Source organism: Python bivittatus, unplaced genomic scaffold (assembly GCF_059951505.1).
Source record: "Python bivittatus isolate LINGU-HERP-01145 unplaced genomic scaffold, Pbiv_v1 ctg000320_np1212, whole genome shotgun sequence".
Classification (NCBI taxonomy): domain Eukaryota; kingdom Metazoa; phylum Chordata; class Lepidosauria; order Squamata; family Pythonidae; genus Python; species Python bivittatus.
This window is the reverse complement of record NW_028277052.1, coordinates 14235231-14259459: the sequence shown is the minus strand read 5'-3', so window position 1 is coordinate 14259459 and position 24229 is coordinate 14235231. Positions and strand designations below refer to the sequence as shown.

Here is a 24229-nt window from a genome sequence, read left to right as displayed (position 1 = left end):
AAAATAAAAGGCCTCTGATAATCCAGTTCTAATGATCTCTGCAGGAGGGCTTGGGAGCGCTGCTGCGTAAAGGGACTCACTTATAAGAAGATCGTTTTTTGTGTTTCTTGTGTTCAGGAAACGCTTTCCAAGAACTATCCAGTTTTTAGATTTTTCAAATATTTTTGTGCCCCATCAAAATCATTTCTAACCCCATCATATGCAGAGTAACTGCCTACTCTTCACCCTGCAAAGAGATCCTCCCTTCCTCTTCCCCTAAACACACACATTAGGGTGTATTTATCCTAAAAGCAAAGAACATTTTTATTCAGTCATTACAATAAATATCAAAATGTACAGGCAGTTTAATCTAATACACAATTTTCTAGGGAAACAACCCCACAGATTAGAAACACAGCAGCATAGTGGAACGGCAGTTGTCCCAAAAGACAGCAATGTTCATTGATTGCCTCCTCCTGCGGAGAGCTCATTTGAAGCATAAAAGTCCTTTTACATCCTTGCATACAGGAAATTAGGGTTACTTCGTTCAATGGTAATACAAAAGGAAATAGAAAAATTAGTTGCTTAGAACCCAAACACTGAGCAGTTGAGAAAGTCTCATTTTAACAAAGCAGCGCTCTTGCGCGCACGTTCTTTCACATGTACACAAAATCAATATTAAATTGTATTTCTAGTACCTAATGGGCTGGACAGAATGTAATTATCAGGAGAAATCACCCACATCTTAATTACAGAATGCTGCTTTTTTGTAAAAAAATTTGAACAGCGTTTTTAAGTTCCATTTAGTTAATATATAAAAAAATCCTAAAGGTTTATTCTAAGCCATCTTTTTATATCAGTGTCATATAAAAAAGTCACATAATATACTTTGGCTTTGCTGGAATTTAGTATTTGCTAGTTTAAAAAAGCTTGAGCAAAGAGAGAGAGAGAGAGAGAGAAATCCTAATCTTTTATCCATGGAGGAAAAAAAAAATCAAATGCCATTGCTCCCATAAATCTTATGTGAATGCTTATTAACTTTATTTTTATATTCTAGTGCACACATAATTGTTTCTGCAAACTTTAGTGGGAAGAAAGCCCGCAAAATAGTAGCTTTCTTCTATTGCAAGATTGGACGTGACACAGACAATGGAATTCAACTGTACAGTTCAGAAAGTAAGAGTATGAAGAATGGTTACAGACCCATTTTAGTGCCTAAAGTATTCTACCATACCATTTCTGAACCATTTGTTTCTAACTTTCTGTACCTTGAGTTGACAAGCAACAACTTGCAACTTCTATATGCAAACAAGCTGAAACAAATCAACAAGAACATGACCGAAGCCAGAAATACAGACTTAGGTATCAACATGATTTTGAATATTTTCTGATACAAACAGAAACGGGATAGACTTAGCTGGAGACAATCTGCTGCCAGTTAATTGACCTGCAGGAGCCCCATCAGTCTTTTGCAGCTGCTGCTGGAAGGTAACTGAGGATGGGCAGAGTCTGATAAAAGGGGAGTACTTCTATGAAGAGAAATGCATTTTCTAGTACAACCCCTCCAGCCCAATCAAATTCCCTGTGGTATAAGCCTTCCGTGACCTCGTGTCCTCCAGATGTGCTGGACCTCTCATAACACCTGGAGAGTATCAGAATGAAGAAAACTGATCTAGTACTGCCTATTTCATTGTCAAAGTTTGGTTTGGGCTCATTAAGGCCCCAATATTTTCAGAATTAGACTTGATATAACCTCAGATTGTACTTAAAACTGAAGGCTGCTTCTCACGTTTAAGAAATCATCCCATTCCTTTTTTGCTTGGTCTTAGTGGGAAATGGGCTTCTTTGAAAGAACGGCAAGTATATTACAAAACAACATGTTAATGGACCTAATGCCTTATAGCTTGCATTTATCACACATGGAAGTATGCCAAGTTACTTTATAAGGGGTGAGATGGTCCATAAAAACCAGAATAATCCAAGACTACAATCCTGATGTTACTACAATTCTAGGGATCTCAACAAGCAGCACAAACTCAGAACAATGCAGTGTGTGAAAGCCAATGGCACATTTTAACAGGCTTCTCCCCATGAACTTGGGGGTAATGACACCATAACTCTCACAAGCCTTTATTTGTGCACAACAAAAGAAGCCACACAAAAGGAAGTATACTTTATGCTTCTTATTCTTTGCTTTCCCTACAGCCTATATTGTGTTGTAAACACTGTTAAATTCAACTGCACAGCAAAGGCCAAATTCTAACACAGAGTGGGACAACCAACAGTACCCTTGTCAATTGAAGGGTGAGGGTTCACATGATTTGAGTGCTCCTGTATTAAAAAGTCATTCCCCAAAAGCTAACATCTCAAGGATACCAACCAATCATATATGCATGCAGGATATTTTTATAATTAGTTGACCTGTCCAATTGTGTGACCTCTTGCATCTCCAATGCTGACAATTTGAAGTATAATACAGCCCAAGTATAAGTTTTATCACCTCCATAAAAACTCATATAATAGTAAAGGTTATTCATGGGATAGAGCACTGTTTTCTCTGGATTCATAACCAAGGGTTTCTTAGCATGTTCATGTTAGCTTCTAAGAATTCCCCCCCCCCATTTTTAGTGGAACAGGTACATGCTCTCAATAGAGCTTCCTTCACTCCAGAGGACATCTGGATGTTACATTAGCTCAGCTTACACTCTGAAGACACGGGGAAGAAAGCAACTGAAGGTGAGGGGAACAGGCTAAGGAAAAGCACATTTGAAATTTAAGGCACATGTGGCAAAGCGCCTGAGACTCCCTTTATTTAGTTTGCAGCCACAGATTCTTAAAAGTAGTCCCCATTTTACAAAAAGGCTTGCCTCTTCTTAGGCCACAATCCCTCTTGCATATTGAAAAAAACGCTAATGTGGAAATAACCCACTCTCCCAAAGCCACACTGCAAGAGCCAAGGACTGTAATCAGACTGACAAAAATCTCCCATGAAGACTGAAAACCAGCATTCTCTAAAGAGCACCCTCTCACTTGGGAAATTTAGCAAGATTGAACAATGGGGATTTTTCACCAGCTTATTCCCAGAAAGGTGGAGGACATCTCACTTGATCAGAAAATTACACCAGGGTGTTTGAAAAATCAGAAAAGGAAAGAGAGCAAGAAGCAAACAGAAAGCTTTTCTGCTTGGTCTTTGTTTGGCATAGGCAAAGCATACTTTGAGAAAGAACTAAGTAAGCCTGCAGGTCTGACAATTTGTGGAAGAGACACAACAGATGATTTAGCAAGAGGACTTCTTCCTGGCTTTATGGCCACTGGGCGTTGACCTGAAACTGGGAATCGCTGGTTACAGACTTCAGTGGCAAAAGACTTTTGAGTATCATCTCCTAAGAGGCTTGGGCCTCTTAGCCCTGCCAGCTACAAGACATTATAACTATACCTGCTGCAGAATGAAAGCAGGAAAACATATGCTGCTGAGACACAACTGATTTTTCACCAACTATTCAATCAGCAACCATTTATCAGTGATAAAAAAAAAATGGTTCCCCTACTGCAAGGGGAAAAAAAGGCCTTTGTTACAGACTCTGTCTGGGTTACAAATAGGATTTCAGGCCTAGAAGGGTTCTTACCCTGAACACAAGTGTCTTGGGGTTGGAACAGAAGACTTTGGCAGGATGCCCTATTAGCCTACACAAAATAAATTTATAGCACAGACCAACAAGAAGGAGAATGAAAAAGTCCTTCTGTTTTGGGGGTTGAAGAACAGAAAGTTCTCTCAATCTGGTTTTTGGAGCAAGCCATTTCTAGGACCAAGCGCAACCCCCTGCCCAGATTCTTAATGGAAAGATAAACACCGAACGGAATAAGCAGCTTGGCATTTACAGAGCCACTAAGGGCACCATTTGAGACTTTATTTGCTGCCAAAGGAGGGATTCGGATGCAGCTTGGGGTCTTGGATTCGTGCTTGCTGGACTGTCCCCAGAAAAAGCAGTGTTAAGAATCAGTTCCAAAACTATTTCACCTACTTGTGGATCACTTCAAAAAGCCACGCTGGGGGGTGCTAATTAGGAAATCAGAACCTGTTCAGGATAATATCACCTCCTGGCAATTTTGCTATAGGATAAGAAAGCCTTCAACAACCCTGAAACCCATCTAGTGCAGCCTTCTAAAGAACATGGCCATGCTGGACCAGTGGACTTCATCCACAGAGCAGTGGAACAAGAGAGACCCTGGTGCCGCACAATTTGAGATTAGTCGGGCCAGAATGCAGCCCTGTATCGTGGGTCTTGATCAGTCTGACCTGTGTCTGCAAATAGATTGCCAAGTACCTAGGAAGCCACAATTACATGGCTGGTAGATTGCATTAAGCTTATTTTATTTATTTATTTATTTATTTATCATATTTATATAGCCGTCCATCTCACACAAGGTGACTTTGGGCGGCGTACAAGCTTAGCAAATCAGCAGCTATGCAGGCCCGTTCTGGACCATGAGCTGAAAACCAGAATCAAGTTATGTTTCTTTACCCATTTCCCCTACAAACTGCATGTTATTGTAAAAGAAACTTCCAGACAGATGACAAGCACTTCTCCTCCAGGAATAGCTGCATTTAATGTAAGGGCAAAAGCAGCATCTCACCTGACATTTGTCCAATGACTATCCCTACCAATATCTGCAGGGCGGGAAGGTGGACATTGGGTCTAGATGTGCTCTACAGATCTTGAAATAAGCACCAACTGACGTATCTTTAGTTAATGTTTAATGCTCCAAGTTTTCCATGCCAAGGCTTTAATCTGTAGTGTGGGTATTTCTTTTTTTTAAAAAAAAAAATTCAAAATTAGCACCTTTATTTTTGAAGGGATAGGCTGCAACTGACATATATGCTACTGGTGAAATCCAGTTATTGGATACTATGCTCATGAATGCAAATAATTCAATATGCAGAGATGATCTGGCTCATCTACATACTGTCCAAAAAAATGACATCAGCCTACTGAACTTTATGCCCTCAGAAGAGTTAGGACTGTAGCTCATGGACTTCCAGTCAGCCCAGTGACTTAAAATCTAGGGAGTTGCAGTCCCAAGACTTCTAGAAGGCATCAGGTTGGGCTATATCAAGACCAATTTGCCAATACCAAAAGAGGGAACGAGTCCTTTTTCAATTCTCCAATTTGTTTTTTCCTACATGTTGGACTTAACCTGTAGCATATGTACAATTGTAAGGGATAGTAGAGTTTCTCACGTGGGAAGGTTTCTCTTGATCCAAAAATAAAATTGAGCATGCTTCATCTTATTGAAGTGGAGGCAGAGTCAATCAGGGGAACACTGCAACTTCTTTAGCATGATTCGCTGTTGCTTTCTCCATCGGCATGAAGATCAATAAGACAGTGCATCGGACTGCTAAGAAAGATGAAGTCAGAAGCCTGAGCTGCGATGCTTTTTCAGGTTGTCTTTTCAGAACAGGTAGGGTGTTTTTCTTTCTGGCCTAATGCTTCCCACATCCTGGGAGACAGAGACCGCACATCGAGTAGCCAGATACCAGTTCAACTGATTCAAACAGGGTTGTGCTGCCCTTCTGGCCGTTCCTGACTTCACAAATCTTCCCCTGCTTCCAGCCAGCTTTCATCTCTTAATTCCTCTGCCTGCCCTTCGGAAAGTTTAGTAGGAGCCCCAGCATGGTCCATAAACATGTTGGGAATATCTTTGCCAAAGTAGATTTTGCTGTTGGAGGCAATCGCTTTGTATTTCATCAACTGCAAGTATTCTGGGGTCAATTTTAGCTGCAAGGAGAGAGGAGGAGAGCAACCCACAGTCCGGTATGAAAAAGTATTTTCAAGATTTCCACTCAGTCTTTGGATCAAGTTATCAACAGAGTGGCTTATAACACTTTGAACATACAAAAATACTCCCCCCAAAAAAAATCATAAACAGCAGTTCTATGCCAGATGAAATTAAAATGGGGCTGGTTAGTTGGTGGTTCAGCCACTGCCTTACCATGTTGTATCAACCAGGATATTGCATTAAACTGTAATATAATTAGTTTGAATATAGCACAATATCTGTACATCGGAAACACAGCTGTTAATCTACATTTAGGATTCAGCATGTTGTGTGAAGCAGCTATAGTATCTCAGGGCTGGGGCTACTAACTACGACGTTGGGAAGTCATAGTATTTTAAAAGCTCCTTGCTCTCAATGGCCAGCTCACACCATCAGCAAAGAAAACACTGGCACCCGGCACCAGCTGTCACAACTCAAAATGATGAGGCCTATTCTGGGAATAACAATGGGATAACAATCCCATCTAATTTTTGAGAGTGCCACAAAGATAAACACTGACATAAAAGAATAATGAGGTTATTCCAAACTGGGGGCAACCTGTATTCTAAATTTTCCCCACCCTACTAACAATATAAATATTAAGGTACAATTAGAGCTGTTTAAAAAAAAAAAAAAACATATGGACGTTAACTAAACCTGAATATGTGTGCATTGGAATAAGATTGGTTTAGAAACCAAAAACAATCCACCTATTTTTAAATGACATCTCGTGTAGAAGAATAGCAAGAGAAACATCTACCTCTGTGACCGGGAGGAAGAGGAAAGCATAGAATGTTTGCCAGCCATAGACTGGTCTATAAATAAGTAACTAAAGAAGTCAATGGTTACCAAGTAATCAAGGATGGCTTTTAAAATCAATCAAGATTTTTGGAGTCATACAGATTCCATCAAGAGTCTGAAGATGTAGCAGTATCTTCAACAAGTGCATAAGCTCAGTGACAATAAAAACCAAAACATCAATGCACGGGAAAAGGAATCCTGTCAAATAAGAACAACCCTAAGCTTTTGCATTTGTAGCATAAATAAGCTGAGCTCCAGGGCTACTGAAGCACAGCTGAATTCTCTTACCTTGTTGGCTTCTGCTATCTTCAGGGCTGTGTAACATTCAGCATCTGCTTTTGCTTTTTCTCTGGCAAGGAACGCGGCATCTGCAAAAAGAGGGGAGGGGAATGAATAAAACTTCCAAACACAGAGAAGCCTCAAGAGGTCCTGCAAATTTAAAAATAAAAATAAAAGGAGGAGGAAGAGGAGGAGGAGGCATTTTCTAGAACAAGAAATGCTGATTTCTATCTTCAGAATTGGTCAAATAGCTTCATGGTTTCCATTTGGATTCATTTTCTCTTTAGCAGAATGTTGATCAGAATAATAATTTAAAAAAGAGATTAATGGGCGATCACTAAGAGGAGAATCTGAAGGAGGAAATGAAGCACAGCAGAGGAGTGTTCCTTAATCTGATGTCCTGCAGACATTCTGGACATCAGCACAGCTGGTAGAAATTGCATAGCCCCAATACATATGAAGGAAACCAGGTTAGGGAAAGCTAGAATAGGCACCGTCTGGGCATGGCCAAAATCTCTTCCATTCAGCTTATTATTTCTTTTTTTAATAATATTTTATTGAAATTTTAAAGTTACAAATTTTAAAGTTAGAAATGAAAAAGAAAATTGGAAATACAAAATATAAAAAAAAGGAAAAGAAAAAGTGAGATAAAGTAAAAGAAAAAGAAAAAAGATATGAAAAATAGATAACTTCCAGTCTAACTCTGGTCTTAGGAATAATAAGGCTATCATAGGTGCTAGTTTTTAATACATTAAGTAGGAATAATTCTTTGTCAAAACATATCCCATTACATTTATAATCTAATCTTCAAATCCTCATGTAAGCTTCACCCCATCTGCATTTTGCAAAGAGTCCATCAGTGGTTTCTGTTCTTTAAGGTAATAGTTATTTGAGTTTTCTTTTAATAAGCAAGTCAGTTTATCATTTTCTGCCATTTCCATCAGTTTTAACAACCATTCTTGTATTGTTGGTAGTGTCTGGGTTTTCCAGAATTGTGCATAAAGACGTCTTGCTGCGATAATCATGTATTGAGTAATTCTAATAAGATGTTTTCCTGTTTGAAAGTCCATTATCCCCAACAGGAATAGTTCTGGTTTAAATGGAATCTGTATCTGTAGTATGCTCTGCATCAAGGTTTGTATTTGAGTCCAAAATTTCTTTGCAATTTTACATGTCCACCACTTATGGTAAAACGACCCCTCTTGTTGGTTACATTTCCAACAAACATTGGAAATTGTCCCATACATCTTTGATAGTCTTTGGGGTGTCATATACCATCGATACATCATTTTATAAAAAATTTCTTTCAAATTATAACATAAATTTTAATCCTTTAGACCACATATTTTCCCATTGCTGCATATGTATATTATGTCCAATATTTTTTGCCCATTTAACCATGCATTCTTTAACTTGTTCTTCAACCATTTCTTCTCTCAACAATAATTTATACATTTTTGCTATTAAATGTTCATCTGTTTCACATAATTGAATTTCAAATTCCGATTTATTCTGTTCAAATCCAAATTCTTTTTTATCAATTTTAAATTTTTCTTTATATTGCATATAAGAAAGCCATTGAAAGGTATATCCTTCTAAAACCAATTGCTCCCTTGATTTAATTTTATATTCTCCTTGTTCTTTTTCTAATAAGTCTTTGTATCTCATCCATTTATTTTTATCTCGTTTCAGTTCTATAGAAGGCTTCTTCCATTCAGCTTATGATCAGTGACACAAAAAGAATCTGACCAGGGCAATTATGCTCCAGTTAAAAACTCAAACTTTTCACTGGGACACACACAGGTAAATCAGTTGCTTTTCAGAATCAAGGGGAACAGATATAATTTAGACTCTTCTAGTTCCTGAGACAGCTTCCCCCCAAGAGTCAGTGGGGTGTAGAGGGTTGGAATTAGATCTGGGAGATGCAGATTCAATTCCCTGAAAGGAAGTACTGATGCAGAACTACAAAGAATTACTACTCTGCCTACACTTCTAGTCTGTGACATCCTCCACTTCCCACCTCCACTGAAATGGTTTTGTTCAGCGCAAGCAGAATCTGTTGCATAACATTCTACTCCCCACCCCAGGGAGATAAATGCATAAAAGTGCTACAGTGCTTTGATAGTTTGCAAAACCATTTTAAAAGAAAGGATTTCCAGGTCCAGAAAGCCAATTCATAAAGTAACCGCTGAAGATTGCTTTTAAACAGAATTGGGGGGTCCGTGTGGGGCGATGGAACTCTGCCCATTTCCCCTGCAGTCCATGCTCATGTTGTTTTAACACACTTCCATCCATTAACATGTCCACTTCTGTCCACTGCACCAATCCCAATGGCCAAAAGTGTGTGAAATTCAAAGGGTATACAGTATTGCACTCAATTGCCAGAGCAGCTACAGGAGTCTGGACAAAGCCCAAAGTCTGCTGCTTAGGATACAGCTGGACATCCTGCCTCCTCTCCTTTCAGTGCTTAGGATACAGCTGGACCGCTTCAAGGGCTTGGCACTTGGGAACGCGTCTAAATGAGGAAGCGAACTACAAGGCTCTGCTGGGGCCCGCCTAATGAGAAGCTGCTGATCTGTAAACCGCTAATTGGCTCCTTGGGGAGGCGCCGCATCGCTTGAGAAGGCCCTTAATGAACTTAGCCTAGCGAACTGCTGCTCAGAGGCAAGCCAGAGGAAAACCTTTCCCCTGCTCCGGAAGCTTGCTCCGAAACAGGATCAACAAAGAGGGGAAATCCTCATGTCAGCCTCTCACTCTTACAAGAGCAGTTTGAGGGCTTTGGGTCAGTGGCACAGCACATGCTTTGCAGGCAAAGTGCCCAGGTTCAATCCCAGCTTGTGATGCTGAGAAAAACGTAAAACCCTTAAGAGCCAGTGCCAGTTGTAGAAACATCCTGGACAACTGGTGATACAGAGGCTAATCTAATGTAATCTGAACCCAATTTCAAAACCTGTGTGCAAGGAGGTAGGCTCAGAGGTATCTGAATTTTCCTTAATGCTTACTGCTTGTGGGGCTGAGAGAAATTGTTGGAAAGCTGCTGGAGGTTTTCAAGCAAAGCTGAATTGCCACCTGTAACAAATGCTTTAATTTGGATTTCTGCACTAAGCCAGGGTTTGAACTTAGCAGCCTAAATATTGTCCTTCCAACTCCATGATTCTGTGATTTACCTCCTTATTAATTGTTTGAGGATTTAAGGAAAACTGGAACAAGCAAGGAAAAGATTCTTCCAAAGTTAGTGAAATGGGGAGAGGCTCCTGAGGCTGAAGACGGAAGAACGTGGTTAAACAGAAGCAAGTCACAAGATGCTGCTTCTCCAGATTTTCACCAGACACTACATGATTCACCCAAAACAAGATAATCTCCACTACCATCACCACTGATATTTTTTAGAATTTCCCCGCTCTCTCTGCAAACTGGATTCATCTCTTTCCTGGTCATCTGCAGAGAACAATATTGGTGTGCTGAAATCCTGAGAGGACGAACACTTCTAAAAAGCTGCTGCTTACCTTCAATCTCAGATATTCGCTTCTCTGTTTCTTTTTCCATCACCTTCTGCCCATATGTTATCTCAGCCACCTGGGCAATTTTTTCTGCCTCTGCATTGGAGAGAAAACACTCCCAATTATTACAGGAGACAGCAATGATGTTCAATGAAGCTAGAATTTCCTGGAGCAGAGAGGCTTCATTCACTGCCTCTGTGTGGGTGTTTCCCCCAAATGCTGCTTAGAAATAATGACTTGTATGCCTCTTAGGAAGAGGGATTTTTTTTCCTTCTCTTTACAAGGGTGGTTTATATTTTAAATTAGGATAAATGTATTCTTTCCCTACTGATCTCTGATGAAGTTGAACTACCCTAGAGGAAGCTACAGTTTGTCCCCTGTCATTCTCACAAACTACCTGAACATTTTCATTCTCCGGGAGCTCACAGCCTGCAATCTAAAATCATTCTCAGCATATATCCAGCTCAGATTAGGTCCAGTGGGAATAATACTCCCTTACTTATTATAACATATACTTCTTAACCTCTGCTTCTGATCTCCATCTACCCTTTTGGAAACTGCAGTCCCCACAGGCAAAACGTGGCATCGCCTCTTATGTTCTGTGTAATTCTACAAAAATATTCATACATGAGAGCAAGAACTGCACACAAACCAATAAGAGCCTTTTTGCGCTCTGTTTCAGCCTCTTTCTCCACAACCTTCTGCTTCTGAGCAGCAATCAACAGTTTCGTCTTCTCACTCTCCCTGGAGGGGACCAAAACAGGATGCATTTATTTATTTGTTTGTTTATTTATTTAATTTCTATAGCCGCCCATCTCAACCAAGTGACTCTGGGCGGCGAACAATTCTAAAACAATAAAAACAATGAAAAACGATAGAAAAATAAATATATACAGCAGCCGAGAAAATTATCATAATATCCTAATAATTTAGGATGGATTACATAGATATATACATAAATATAAATATAAATAAAATTAAAACAAATTATAAGCCCAAACTGAATGCTTGAACTGAAGATACATAAGAAGTGTGTGTCTTTCCACATGCCATTTGACTGTAACTCCCATAGTCTCTGATCACTTTGTGATTCTAAGAGCGTGTGCAGTGTAAATAAAGAAGAGAATTCCAGATACTTACATGAGCTCATAATTTCTCCGAATTGCTTCTGGGATGTTTGGCTTTGTAACTCGGACTGCCTGATTGAACAGAAAGTGAGGATTATGTGGAAAGAAGACACTCAAAATGACCACAATATTTAGCTTCTCAGGGTTGTCAAAGAACCACACAGCTTGACTGTTCAAAAGCAAAGAGTGATGGCATTTTGGATCTGTGAATTGGCAACTGATAAGATTGATTCAGCCCCGAGCAGCACAGGAGAGACTGGCTCTCAGTTCGTCAGGGGTCATAATAAGTTTAAATAACCCCATTGTTTAGGTTAGCACCAAAATTTTTATAATGTAACAATCTACTCAGATGTATAGAAATAAAAGTGGAAGGTGCCTGGGCAAGAACTTGAGACGCTTCAGTCAGGAGAAAAGATTACAATCCAGAATCAAGCTAGAACCAAGATTTTGCCACAGTGTTGGCAAGAATGCTGGAATGTCTAAGCAGATGGGACATCATCAAGCCAAGTTTGCAGTTGCCCAGTCCTCTATCCCAGTGGTTCTCAAAGTGTGGTCTGGGGACCCTGGGGGTCTCCGAGACCCTTTCAGGGGGTCTGTGAAGTCAAATAAGTAAATGTTTTAAAATTTCTCCATTTTAATTTCTAAAACCAATAGACATAACCCACATAAACCAAAGCTCTTTGGGGTCCTCAATCATTATTAAGAATGTAAAGAGGTCCTGAGGCCAAAAGGTCTGAGAACTGCTGATCTATCCAGCTTTGCATCAAAATTTGGTCCTTGGGGTGCGTGTCAGCATACAGCGTTACCTGTATGATGAGCCCTGGAGCCATAGATGTCAGATCTTGTTGGAGAGCCAGTTTTAGGTTTTCATCAATCTGGTCTAGGAAGAGATAAAGCAAAGAGTTAGAGCACAAAACAAGAAATTGTGAACAAGCACATCAGCCACGTCGGTTCTTTGCTGATACACTTGCCCGCACAACCAAAAAGAAGGAAGAGTAGGAAGCAGTTACATGTGCTTGGCCATTACCCCAAAGACAAGACCGGGAATTATAAGCAGGTTCTAACGATACTGCTGCGATTGTGTTTAAAACAGGAGAGAAAGAGGCAGGGGAAATGGATGACGAGATATTTATTCCTTGGAAGGAACTATAGGTTATTGAGATAGCAGTTGCTTTGGGTGCAGGAGGCCTCACTTTCAATTCCAAGCCCCTTTTCTGCCAAAGGTCACAGATACAAAATTTGTGGACTTTCAGATTTGGCTGAACTTCCAGCGGTATTAGCCAGAAAGGTGAATGGTGAAGAATACCGGGAATTATAATTCAGCAATATTTTAAGGAGTATCAGGGCCGCTGGTAAGTAAGGAAATTATAATCTTCGACCAAATATTCATATAATCAATGTTTGTAATATGACATTTTCCAATATTCCTTTACTGCTAAATAGTTGTCAAGTTAAAATGGTGAAAATTTTCACTATGGCCTCATCAACTGGACCTGCCAAAATTCTTGATTATGAAACTGTTAAAGTACAAAATTTCTGTTGTAATTTTCACCTGACTGATTTGCTTTCTTGAGGGTGGATTAACAAAGAATACGTAATATAGTATTACACTCAAATCCTGTCTTCAAAGGAAATGATGTATCTCACATTACACCATTTAATTATTTTTACCGAGGCCAGCAAAAGCTCCATTAATAATTTTTTGATTGATAGATTTTGTGCCATCAAATCGATCTCAACTCTTAGTGACCACATAGATAGATTTTCTCCATGATGATCTGTCCTTAATCTGGTCCTTCAGATTTTTCAATGGTGCAATTAATATTAGGAAAACAAAATCTATTGCTGTGGACTCAATGATTTAACAAACATACAAACCCATAAGTGTCCTCAAATTATGGGAAAGAGAAAGGAGGACAGCTTAATGAAATTCATAAGCCTAACCTTTAAATGCCTCCCATTCTAGAGACATTACAACCCCAGTAGTCTTCTAAGATAATATTTTAATTCAAGTGTTGTAACACGTATCACACTGAAGGCACTCACCAAACAATTCAATATAAACTTCCTGAAGTGTGTGAACACTGCAAAACTGGTTGAGCTCATGGTGGATCTTGTTGAAGATGAGAGCTTTGTCATAGTCTGCAGTATAGTTCTTCACTATATCATATACTAGGGAAAGGGAAAAAAGGGGGCGTTAAGAAATTGTGCAGGCAGGAAATGGCATCTCATTTGTCATCACTGGAACCACCGTTTGAGAACAAAAAACTGTCATTCTTTCTGTCCAGGCAACAGAGAGCCCTGGTTGGAACCCTGGGAATTGGGTGGAAAAAAAAAAATCTAACTTTATTTCCTTGGTATAGAATGTCCAGATTCTGTGGTTTATCCTCCTTCCAGTACAGTCAGCGCAGGCATCTTCCACAATAAATCTGATCCCAAATCCAGTTCCAAATCTCCCCGACCCCACCAGTTCCAAGGAAAAAGAGATTAGCAGTGAAAACTCACCAGCACTTTGGATCAGGAAGTTCACAACCTCAATTCGGTCAAAATAGATCATTACTCCTCCACTGCAAAAAATAAAGTGGGAGAGAGAAGAGAGTGTTTGCTGAGATGGGTTACTTGGAAAAGAAGAGATGCTGAGAGCTGCGTTAGTCTATGTTGGCAAAAAATCAAAGTCTGGTAGCACCTTTTCCGACTAACACATTTTGTTATCACGAAAGCTTACGCCTTTTAATAAAATGTGTTAGTCGGAAAAGGTGCTACCAGACTCCTGATTGAAAAAATAATGTATCAAGAGACAGCTCAGGAACTCAACTCTGCCTCTCCCCAAACACTTCCATTGATACACTGTCAAAAAGGGGAACAAGTAAGAGTTGAACAATTCTAGATTGTCTACAGCACATTAAGGGTATCGTAAGAGGCTCATCATGTGGATAAATACAGTGGGGCAAAAAAGTATTTAGTCAGGCACCAATTGTGCAAGTTCTCCCACTTAAAAAGATGAGAGAGGCCGGTAATTTTCATCATAGGTATACCTCAACTATGAGAGACAAAATGGGGGAAAAAATCCAGAAAATCACATTGTCTGATTTTTAAAGAATTTATTTGCAAATCATGGTGGAAAATAAGTATTTGGTCACCTACAAACAAGCAAGATGTCTGGCTCTCACAGACCTGTAACTACTTCTTTAAGAGGCTCCTCTGCCCTCCACTCGTTACCTGTAGTAATGGCAACTGTTTGACCTGTTATCAGTATAAAAGACACCTGTCCACAACCTCAAACAGTCACACTCCAAACTCCACTATGGCCAAGAACAAAGAGCTGTCAAAGGACACCAGAAACAAAATTGTAGACCTGTACCAGGCTGGGAAGACTGAATCTGCAATAGGCAAGCAGCTTGGTATGAAGAAATCAACTGTGGGAGCAATAATTAGAAAATGGAAGACATACAAGACCACTGATAATCTCCCTCGATCTGAGGCTCCATGCAAGATCTCACCCTGTGGGGTCAAAATAATCACAAGAATGGTGAGCAAAAATCCCAGAACCACACGGGGGGACCTAGTGAATGACCTGCAGAGAGCTGGGACCAAAGTAACAAAGGCTACCATCAGTAACACACTACGCCGCCAGGGACTCAAATCCTGCAGTGCCAGACATGTCCCCCTGCTTAAGCCAGTACATGTCTGGGCCCGTCTGAAGTTTGCTAGAGAGCATTTGGATGATCCAGAAGAGGATTGGGAGAATGTCATATGGTCAGATGAAACCAAAGTAGAACGTTTTGGTCTAAACTCAACTTGTTGTGTTTGGAGGAGAGAGAATGCTGAGTTGCATCCAAAGAACACCATACCTACTGTGAAGCATGGGGGTGGAAACATCATGCTTTGGGGCTGTTTTTCTGCAAAGGGACCAGGACGACTGATCCGTGTAAAGGAAAGAATGAATGGGGCCATGTAGCGTGAGATTTTGAGTGAACACCTCCTTCCATCAGCAAGGGCATTGAAGATGAAACGTGGCTGGGTCTTTCAGCATGACAATGATCCCAAACACACCGCCCGGGCAACGAAGGAGTGGCTTCGTAAGAAGCATTTCAAGGTCCTGGAGTGGCCTAGCCAGTCTCCAGATCTCAACCCCATGGAAAACCTTTGGAGGAAGTTGAAAGTCTGTGTTGCCCAGCAACAGCCGCAAAACATCACTGCTCTAGAGGAGATCTGCATGGAGGAATGGGCCAAAATACCAGCAACAGTGTGTGAAAACCTTGTGAAGACTTACAGAAAACGTTTGACCTCTGTCATTGCCAACAGAGGATATATAACAAAGTATTGAGATGAACTTTTGATATTGACCAAATACTTATTTTCCACCATGATTTGCAAATAAATTCTTTAAAAATCAGACAATGTGATTTTCTGGATTTCCCCCCCCCCATTTTGTCTCTCATAGTTGAGGTATACCTATGATGGAAATTACAGGCCTCTCTCATCTTTTTAAGTGGGGGAACTTGCACAATTGGTGGCTGACTAAATACTTTTTTGCCCCACTGTAAAAGAAAAAATGCCATCTAGTGGTAGATGCAGAGCATTCTTTGGACTACGATAATGCAATGAGGCCTTCCATCTATGTGAATTTTTAAAAAAAAAAATTGCATTAAAAGATGCCTGAATGGGAATCCTGCTCAACGTCTTACAACATGTGTGTTTCTAACATTCTCACAGAATTAGAGTTAGAATTCTAATTAGAATTAGAATGATCTTAGGATTAGAAAAGGGGGACAGTTTTCACTCCCGCACGTGGGCTTCATGGATTGGGGAATATAGAAATATTGCAAATGATTACATGGACTTTAATTAGTCAGACCACAGGACTTGGGTTTCCTTAGTGAAGTATCCACAGCTATGAATGCCAAATATCCTGGCTCAGGGTTTCAAGCCCGACAAACCTACGTGCATTTTTTTATGTCAGACCATCACTAACTACAGATTCTTGGACTTGGCTCCATCTTTGACCTTCCATCCCAGTGAGTGGTAGGCATATGGAAAGCAGCATACAGCATCATAGCTGTTTTAGCAAGATGATTCCGTTTCCTATTTCCATCATCTTATCTGAAACCAGCAGAAGTAACAGCACTACGCTTTCCGACATATCTATTCACAGTAGGGAAGCACTAATCAAGGTCAGAAAAAATCCAGATTTATGTATGTAAAGCCTCTCTCCACCTGTGGAAAAGATAAAAGCTAAGAGATGACAGATTCACTGACGGGGATCCAAGCTCACCTTGTGCCACATGGAACATTCTTTACTTCATCTGTTTGTAAGGTGGTCTAGACAGCAGAAAGAAAGATAATTATTAAGGAACTGGTTACCTTAAGCTGAATTTCACTTCGGCAATAAATAACTTCTCTGTGATAGGGATGGGCAAAATTTGGCAGCCGACGGTCACACAATTGTTTGGGGGGAAACAAACAGCCACAGAGAAGAAGGTAATGTTGCAAAATGGATGTCCCACCTGTGATGAGATTAATCTTTTTGGTTTTCTCCTCGATTTGGAGGAGGATTTTTTAATTATTGTGGTACAACTTATTATTATTATTTATACCACAATTATGTTTCTTGTCCCAGCATAGTAGAAAAATAATTTTGGGGAGCACAGGGCTCTATGGGCTGTAAAAAGTGGTCCTGAGGTTATCCTCCTTTGTACTGTGGTTTGGCATCACATTAGTCAGTCTCTTTGGCGCAACTCAGGTAAACACTACACATCTGTCTAAATTTAGTTCTATCTGATTATCTTAGCCCATCTTCTCTGCAACCTATCAGAGCCAGAGCCAGACTTGCCAGTCAAAAGGTTGCTCAGCAATACTTCAAGACAAATATATTCAACATGCTGATTGAAAGTAGGTCTTGAAGATAATCTTTTACCCCTATTGTGAAAAAGTGGAAGGTCTTGTTTGAAAACGGGTTTAAGGTCTGTTCAGATAAGAAAAAAGGAGAGTATGAAGGAGTCATAAAATGTAGGACATGCAAAGAAAACTTCATTTGCAGATCTGCAATAGTAACAATAACTTTGCATAGGCTCATTACAAAATACAGAGGTAAAATGCCCTTTAACAACCCAGCATGCCACTGAAATGCTTAATAAAACATAGCAGGAAAAAAAATATTATGGGACAATAAAATAATAAATGGCAGTTAAGATCTAAATCAGTCTGGGAAACAGATAATAGCAAAGAAAAATAAATAAAACTTATTGCCAGATGGCAGTGTCCCACACACATGGAAGAAGCTGGAGTGACAAAGAATTAAACAGATTGGAGTATGTAAATAATGTTTGTGTCATGCCACAAGCGGATTTGGAGTCTATAGCTTGATGCAATATCTGAAGTATATATGTGAACCAGACCTGTCTGCTATATACTGTAACAGCGTAATGGGCAAACAGTGATTCAGAAGATGTTATTTTGGACTGTGATTCTTTTAATGTGCTAATATTCCCAGACCGCTCTGCTTGCTTTCTTTATGATCAACATATGGAAGACTTCCAAATTAAAACTCAAATCCCTCAAATTCCATGTAGTTTTGCTAAAATGAACAAAAGAAAGTATATCTATGCATATTCTAGATTAGCTATCCCCAATCTAGAATCCTTCCAGTGACTTGGGACTGCATCTCCCAGAATTCCCTCTTAGTATGGCCATTGCTCTAGGAACTGTAGTACTGTATCAAATATCCAGGGAAGATCAGTCTAATGGTTATCAGACTTAGGTTACTAGCTTAAAATGAGACTATGCAGAGAACTAAATCACTGAGCACTTCCATAAATTGGAAGAGATGCTCAACAGCATTAAAAAAGCACATATATAATCTCTCTTCATTCCGCCCAACAGCACTGGTCAACTGAAGACTTTTTATTCTACTTTTAACACATTTAAGCATTTTCCACTTTCTTTTCCTGACAAAAACAACCTGTATCACTGAACTGTAACAAAAACCTGGAAGAACAGGGTGTGGCAAGCTTGTTCTCTTCCTTCCTTTCACAACAATTATTACATAATGAACCACTTGCATGAAGCATTTCCTAAGGCTTGCACTCAAGACACATGAAGAGCATAAGATGGTTATGTATTAATTAACAAAATCACCCCATGATGCAGTTACGAGTTTCTTCCATGTGACAGTTATAAAGTATAAATGTAAATCTGGCTTCAATTTCCTGATGGTCTCCAGATGGTACCAAACTTGAGTTTCCTTCTAGATCTCTGTTTTAGTTACAACAGATTGAATCACATATTTAATTTTTCCAAATCAATTAGTTGTTGATTTGCATATCCCCAACAGTTATGAATATTGAACTATATAAAATACACATTAAGTTGAAATGACACCTCATACTGTCCAGACCCTGAATTTGAACCTACCAAGAAATGTCTATTTTAAGATAGCATTCAAAACTGCTTTGGCACAACAAATAAGAGATCTGTGTCCTTCTCTCCCATAAGATAATTATATGCAAAGACTAGATACCTGTACTGATTTATAGGAAGTTATGAAGGGGAGCATTAGATGGAAACCAGGTCCACTTGTGGATGTCAGGAGAGCACCTCCTCTGTAGGGGAGAAAGGTACATATTTAATCAGGCAATGCCCTGGTTCTTTGTCCAGAAATTTCAGCCTTTTGACATCCCCACCAACCAGTTCCAGATTATGTGGTGCATCAAGAAGCTCAAAGCTCTCTTTCTCATCATCTGAATACTTTGCCTAGATCCTATTATTCAATTTAGGCTGATATTCAAACCTTTACATGCAATGTTTGTATAGTACCCTACAACACTGAAGATCTCTTGACAGCTCACAATAAATAGAATTACACTGAACTTGCAGCAATCTCAGGATCAAAAGCCAAACTTTTAAACTTTTTTACTTTTAAACTTTTAAACCCAAGTTATTTATGAAAGGCAGAAGTTTTCTCTAGTGCCAAAGGACAACAAGTGTTGTCCCAAGATGACCACTCTGGAGCTGCTATTTTGAAACACATGCAGTCAATCTCAGTAAGGAGATGCAGCGCACACAGTCTTCAAATATCGCCCAGGAAAAGCAGATCTTTGCAGCTGTGGCATTCAACTTAAGGAACACGCTCCCAAAGAAAGTCATGCATGGCACCAGATTGTAGTGAAGGAAAAAAACACATGGCTCTCATTTATTCCATCTTGCAAACCACAATTCTTAGCATGCATGCAACAGTACAAAAAAGCACAGCTCCTTCCAAGCATTTGACCTTACCTGTAGTAAACACCAATATGTCCTTCCTCAATCTTGTGCACTGCAGAAAAAAGAGCAGCTGCCACTAGGCTGACAGCCAAAGCGGCAATGGCACCTAACTGAGTCATCCCTGAGAAAGTAACCTGAGAAAAGTAAAAAGGAGTGAGATACGCGCTCGTGTGAAGCTGCGCAAGATACCAGTCCCATTATTCTGTGCTTTGGGGACAGGCTGTCCTGTCCCGGGGTACAGCTAAATCACACGATAAGGATTTCCTTGCATGATTGGATCAAGGTCCACATGCCCAGCACACTTCCCCCCCCCCCCAAACAGCTAGCCAAATATTCTCTGAAAGAACAGGAAATTGGGTAATGATTTGCCTTTAGCACTTGATGAGCAACCCTGCTGCCATGGAACATTCAGATTCTGTTTTCATGGCTAGAAGATACGTTAAGCTATATTTCATGAATGTCTTATCAAATCTGTTTAACATACTGTGACATCTGCTTCACATTGAATATCCTACAAATCTCAGCTGCTTTGTTAGGGGGGCAGGAGCAAACTTTCAGCCTTCTTGGCAACAGAAATCAATTTCACCCAACTTGTGGTCAGTGCCCAATGAAATCTCATAAGCTAGAAAGTACATGACCCAAACTTCTTTTTGCCAAGGAGCCAAACTTTACTGTTTTCTCCAACAGATAGTATTATTTGTCTGATTTGCCAGTTTTACTGAGACCAGGTTACTGGAAAGTGTCTACGGTGTAAGTCTAATTCCTTAATATTTTGTCAACTACAGCATTCACATGAAATAAATATGTGATCAGAAAAAAATTGGACTATTGATTGTAACTTTTGCTATGTAGGATCTGATGCTGAACATTCAAATACCACTACAGACATACCAATTTTTATTAATATTAGACAAAATCCACAGGTAAAATACTCCAGCACAGACCCTAAGGAAATGAGTGGCTGTTGTCCAACAGCACCATATTCTTCATTCAGAAGTTAGAGTTCTCTGTGTCTCTAAAAGGCAGGACTAGGATTACGGTGTGGAAACAAGAGTTTGGCAAGGTCTTTAATTGTAAGAACTATTCAACTGTAGAATAGACTACTGAAGGTGATAGGTTCTCCTTTTAAATATTAAAGCAGAGATTGTTATATGTCAGTGATAATGATGTTTAAGCCTCAACAACTTGGTTTCATGAAATATACTGGTTCTGCAATTCCTAGAATTCCCAACTTCTGGACAGCATCAGGTCAAGCAAGGGTATTGACACTTTATCCTGATCAAGCTAGGGAATTGGACTTGATTACTACCATGGTCCTATCCAGTTCTAAGATTCACTTTGCACAGAACTTCCCTGTGCCTGCATTTTCACTATCAGTATGGCCAAAAATCTGATAGGTATCACACTTGCTTGGTGGAAAGTGTTGATTCTTCCAAAAGTTAGCAGGCTGGAAAGAGCAAACCACCTCAGAATGCAGATGCTTGCCTCAAAGCAGCTCCAAATGGCTCTATGAATTATCTTGGAAAAATCAGAGCTTCTCCAGAGCCTACACTCAGCAACCTCATACATCATATAAAATCCTCAGAGGCCTCCTGAGTGACCCACACAATTGCCCAAGTTGCCAGTTCTCTGAGTTCTCAACCACTGCTAACGCAGGGAGAACTGAAAGTGTCTTCATGTAGCTCATGCTTCTCTCAGCTTGCGAAATAGCTCTTTAGACAACCAGGAAGAGGGTAATCCAGGAGTATGCCTACGATTTGTGGCATATCCAAATGGCAGCAAACACACATTAAGCACAACAGTTTGAGAGCTGCAGCTCTATCATGTGTAAGCGCTTTACAAGTCAATGATACTCCTTATCACCTAATTCCAGAATTTTCACTAGAGCAGAAAAACAAATGCAACACCCATGAGCTTCATAAAATAAGTTCCAATAAAAGAGAAGGAAATAAGTTGCAAAAGTCACTAAACTCAGATTTACAGGCAATGAACTGTGACTGCTAAATTATGGTAGTTATGCATAAACTAAGCTTGATTACTTATCAACTGAGCCAACTATGACTTGTTCAGCAAATCATGGCTTTGCACAGTGAAGTTAGGCATACCAATCTCTTTTCCTGATAAGCTCGTCATAATTTTTTTTAAAAAGTTCACCTGACACCTTCTTTTATTTATCTTCAAGCATATTTTTATTCTTCCCAGGCTTTAGAAAGACAATTGTTTCATTGGCTTTACTGTGTCTCTGCCTCCTCCCCCACCCCCCATTTCCTTTGGATTTTAAAGGCAAGCTTTTATTGGAACCTATCAGTTGAAAAGCAGTATAAAAATACACCCGAGTCCCCTTCTTCGATGCGTGCATCTCCAAGCACAGAGAAAAGCCTTAAGCCCTCAACAACCACGGAGCTCACGGGGTTACTTTCACTCAGCCATTCTCAGTCCAAGGAACCTCACGGGATTGTTGTGGGAAAATCCGAAGGGAAACCCCCCTTCCACAACCTCTTGAGCTGCCCAGAGAAAAGACAGGATATAAACGCAGTACATAAGCAGATGAGAGAAGGGCCCCATAATAATAGAGGAAACAGCTGACGAAACTGTTCAACTAAAGAAAAAAAAAAAGGCAGCAGACTTTTCCGCCAGGAGCTCAAAGGGCTCCCTGGAGGTTTCTGTAAGAGGTACTGCAACACCGCTGGAAGGCACCAGACGGGGGGAAGGCGGCTTGAAATGAAACGAAAGGCCTTCGCTGTGCCCTAGCTGGAGGAAAGATAGAACTGGCAGCTAGAAATTGGGACATCATTATTATTATCATTATTATTATTTTTCTAGTTTTGTACGCTGCCCAGAATTCACTGGAGCTGGGCGGCCAATAAACTGAAATAAAAATAATAATTATTTCTGCCCAATGAAAGAAACGGGACGCCTTCCAGGCCATCTAAGGAACGGCCTAAGGAAAGCACCAGGTTGGGGGCGGAATAGCAACGAGAGGCTCCCTACAGCTGGAAAGAAGGCGCGGAGCCCGGCCGGAGGACCGCCGAGAGGGAAGGGAGGAAGCGAGGCGCCGGCCCAGCAGGAAACAGCCACGCGGACCGCCGCGCTTTACAGCCCCGGCACACTTACGGCCGCCCGCGCCTCCTGCTGCTATGGCCGCCCTGGCTTCCGGGTGGGTCGCGCGTCTGACGTCATCCCCCTCCGCCGCCGGCGGAGTCTGTTCCGTGTTCGCCCCGCCCCTTGAAGCGCCGCCGTTTCTGCGTTCTCTCCGACAGAGGGCGCGAGAGCCTTGGGAGCGTTTCCTTCGCGCTCGGATCTCCGCCCTTCTCCCGCGTGTTTCCCGGAACGTCGGAACTGTAGCCCAAGCCGCCGTTTGAGGGAAGGAGCGCGCGCTGAAGTGAGCGGGCAGGCCGCGGAGCGGAGACGCGCCGTTGGCGCGTTCCTTAGACGTGGCTGCCTTCAGCATCTTTGTCTGTGGCGAAGAACGGTGGAAGCTGTGATTCGAAACGTGAGCGAAGATGCTGCGGCCGACGTAGGTCACAGTGGGCTCGGTTACCTTTTTTGAATTGGCAGTCCGCTCGCTTTGATGAAGACATTCAAGCAACGTAGTGGCAAGAGAAAAGTTTTGCATGTAGGCTGGGCTCATACATTGCAGGAAGACGGGCAAATCAGGCCTATGGCAGTCGTGGTTTAGTCAGTTAAGGGGCTTGGTATGGTTCTGTGTCGTATGCAGTGTCGCAGTTGCATAATTGTTGGGTTCATATACCAGATTAAGCCATAAACCATGATTTACAAACTACAGGACTTGGACTCTCACTGCACGACATGGTCTGTTTCATTTTGCTTTAATATGTCATTGTCATTTGTAAATTATACTTACTGAGTTGTATAAACTGAGCCAGAATTGATATATTCAGTACAGGATAACCTAGTTAAGCTGGTTACAGTTGAGCATGTTGTGCGAAAAAGGCAATTAATCAGGGTGGTAGTCAATAAATTGAATGTATTTGTTCTGTAATAAATCAACCAAAGGTTGACTATATGCAGATGTTATTGCAACTCTTAGGACTCCAGGTGTCACGTTAGAAACATCTGGAAGAACACAAATTCTTTACTCTCAGTCCTGATCTGGTTTGGTGAAAGAAACAAGAGATTCCCTTTTTATCTTTCATGACAACTTTGCCCTTGGTGTGTAGATTAAAAGTCACCATGGTTTGCCAGGATTTCAGAATTAGCAAACTCTGGTTAATACTGGCCTGCTTCAAACCACTATTGGGATTTCAGAAGTTTGGCTGCCAAATACAAACCATTTTCCAGTATGAACACAGCAACAAATTAAAGCCATTAGAGAAAAGGGCATCAAGAACAATGTGTAAGCTGATATATTATTCCCAGTTCTATAAATCTGATTCTCCAAATCACTGTAACTTCTGAAGAGACTATAAAGGAGTATATGGAGAAAAACTCCTATAAAATGTC

At 40.6% G+C, this 24229-nt stretch overlaps 1 protein-coding gene across 2 annotated transcripts; it reads right to left on the bottom strand.

Moving 5' to 3' along the window:
- Positions 1-261: 261 nt before the first annotated feature.
- ERLIN2 (ER lipid raft associated 2) lies at positions 262-22971 on the bottom strand. 2 transcript variants are annotated; one of them, XM_007436884.3, is made up of 12 exons: positions 22880-22971; positions 19778-19899; positions 19023-19104; positions 16779-16825; positions 14009-14070; positions 13550-13675; positions 12310-12383; positions 11517-11575; positions 11029-11120; positions 10383-10472; positions 6886-6965; positions 262-5756 (listed from the first exon to the last, which is right to left on the bottom strand). In XM_007436884.3, exons 2-12 carry the CDS (start codon positions 19882-19884, stop codon positions 5568-5570), a joined length of 1008 nt encoding a protein of 335 aa, XP_007436946.1. In that variant the 5' UTR covers positions 19885-19899; positions 22880-22971; the 3' UTR covers positions 262-5567. The 2 variants fall into 2 exon arrangements, with proteins under 2 accessions (XP_007436946.1, XP_015745063.1); XM_015889577.3 differs by having other exon boundaries at positions 22757-22893.
- Positions 22972-24229: the final 1258 nt, after the last annotated feature.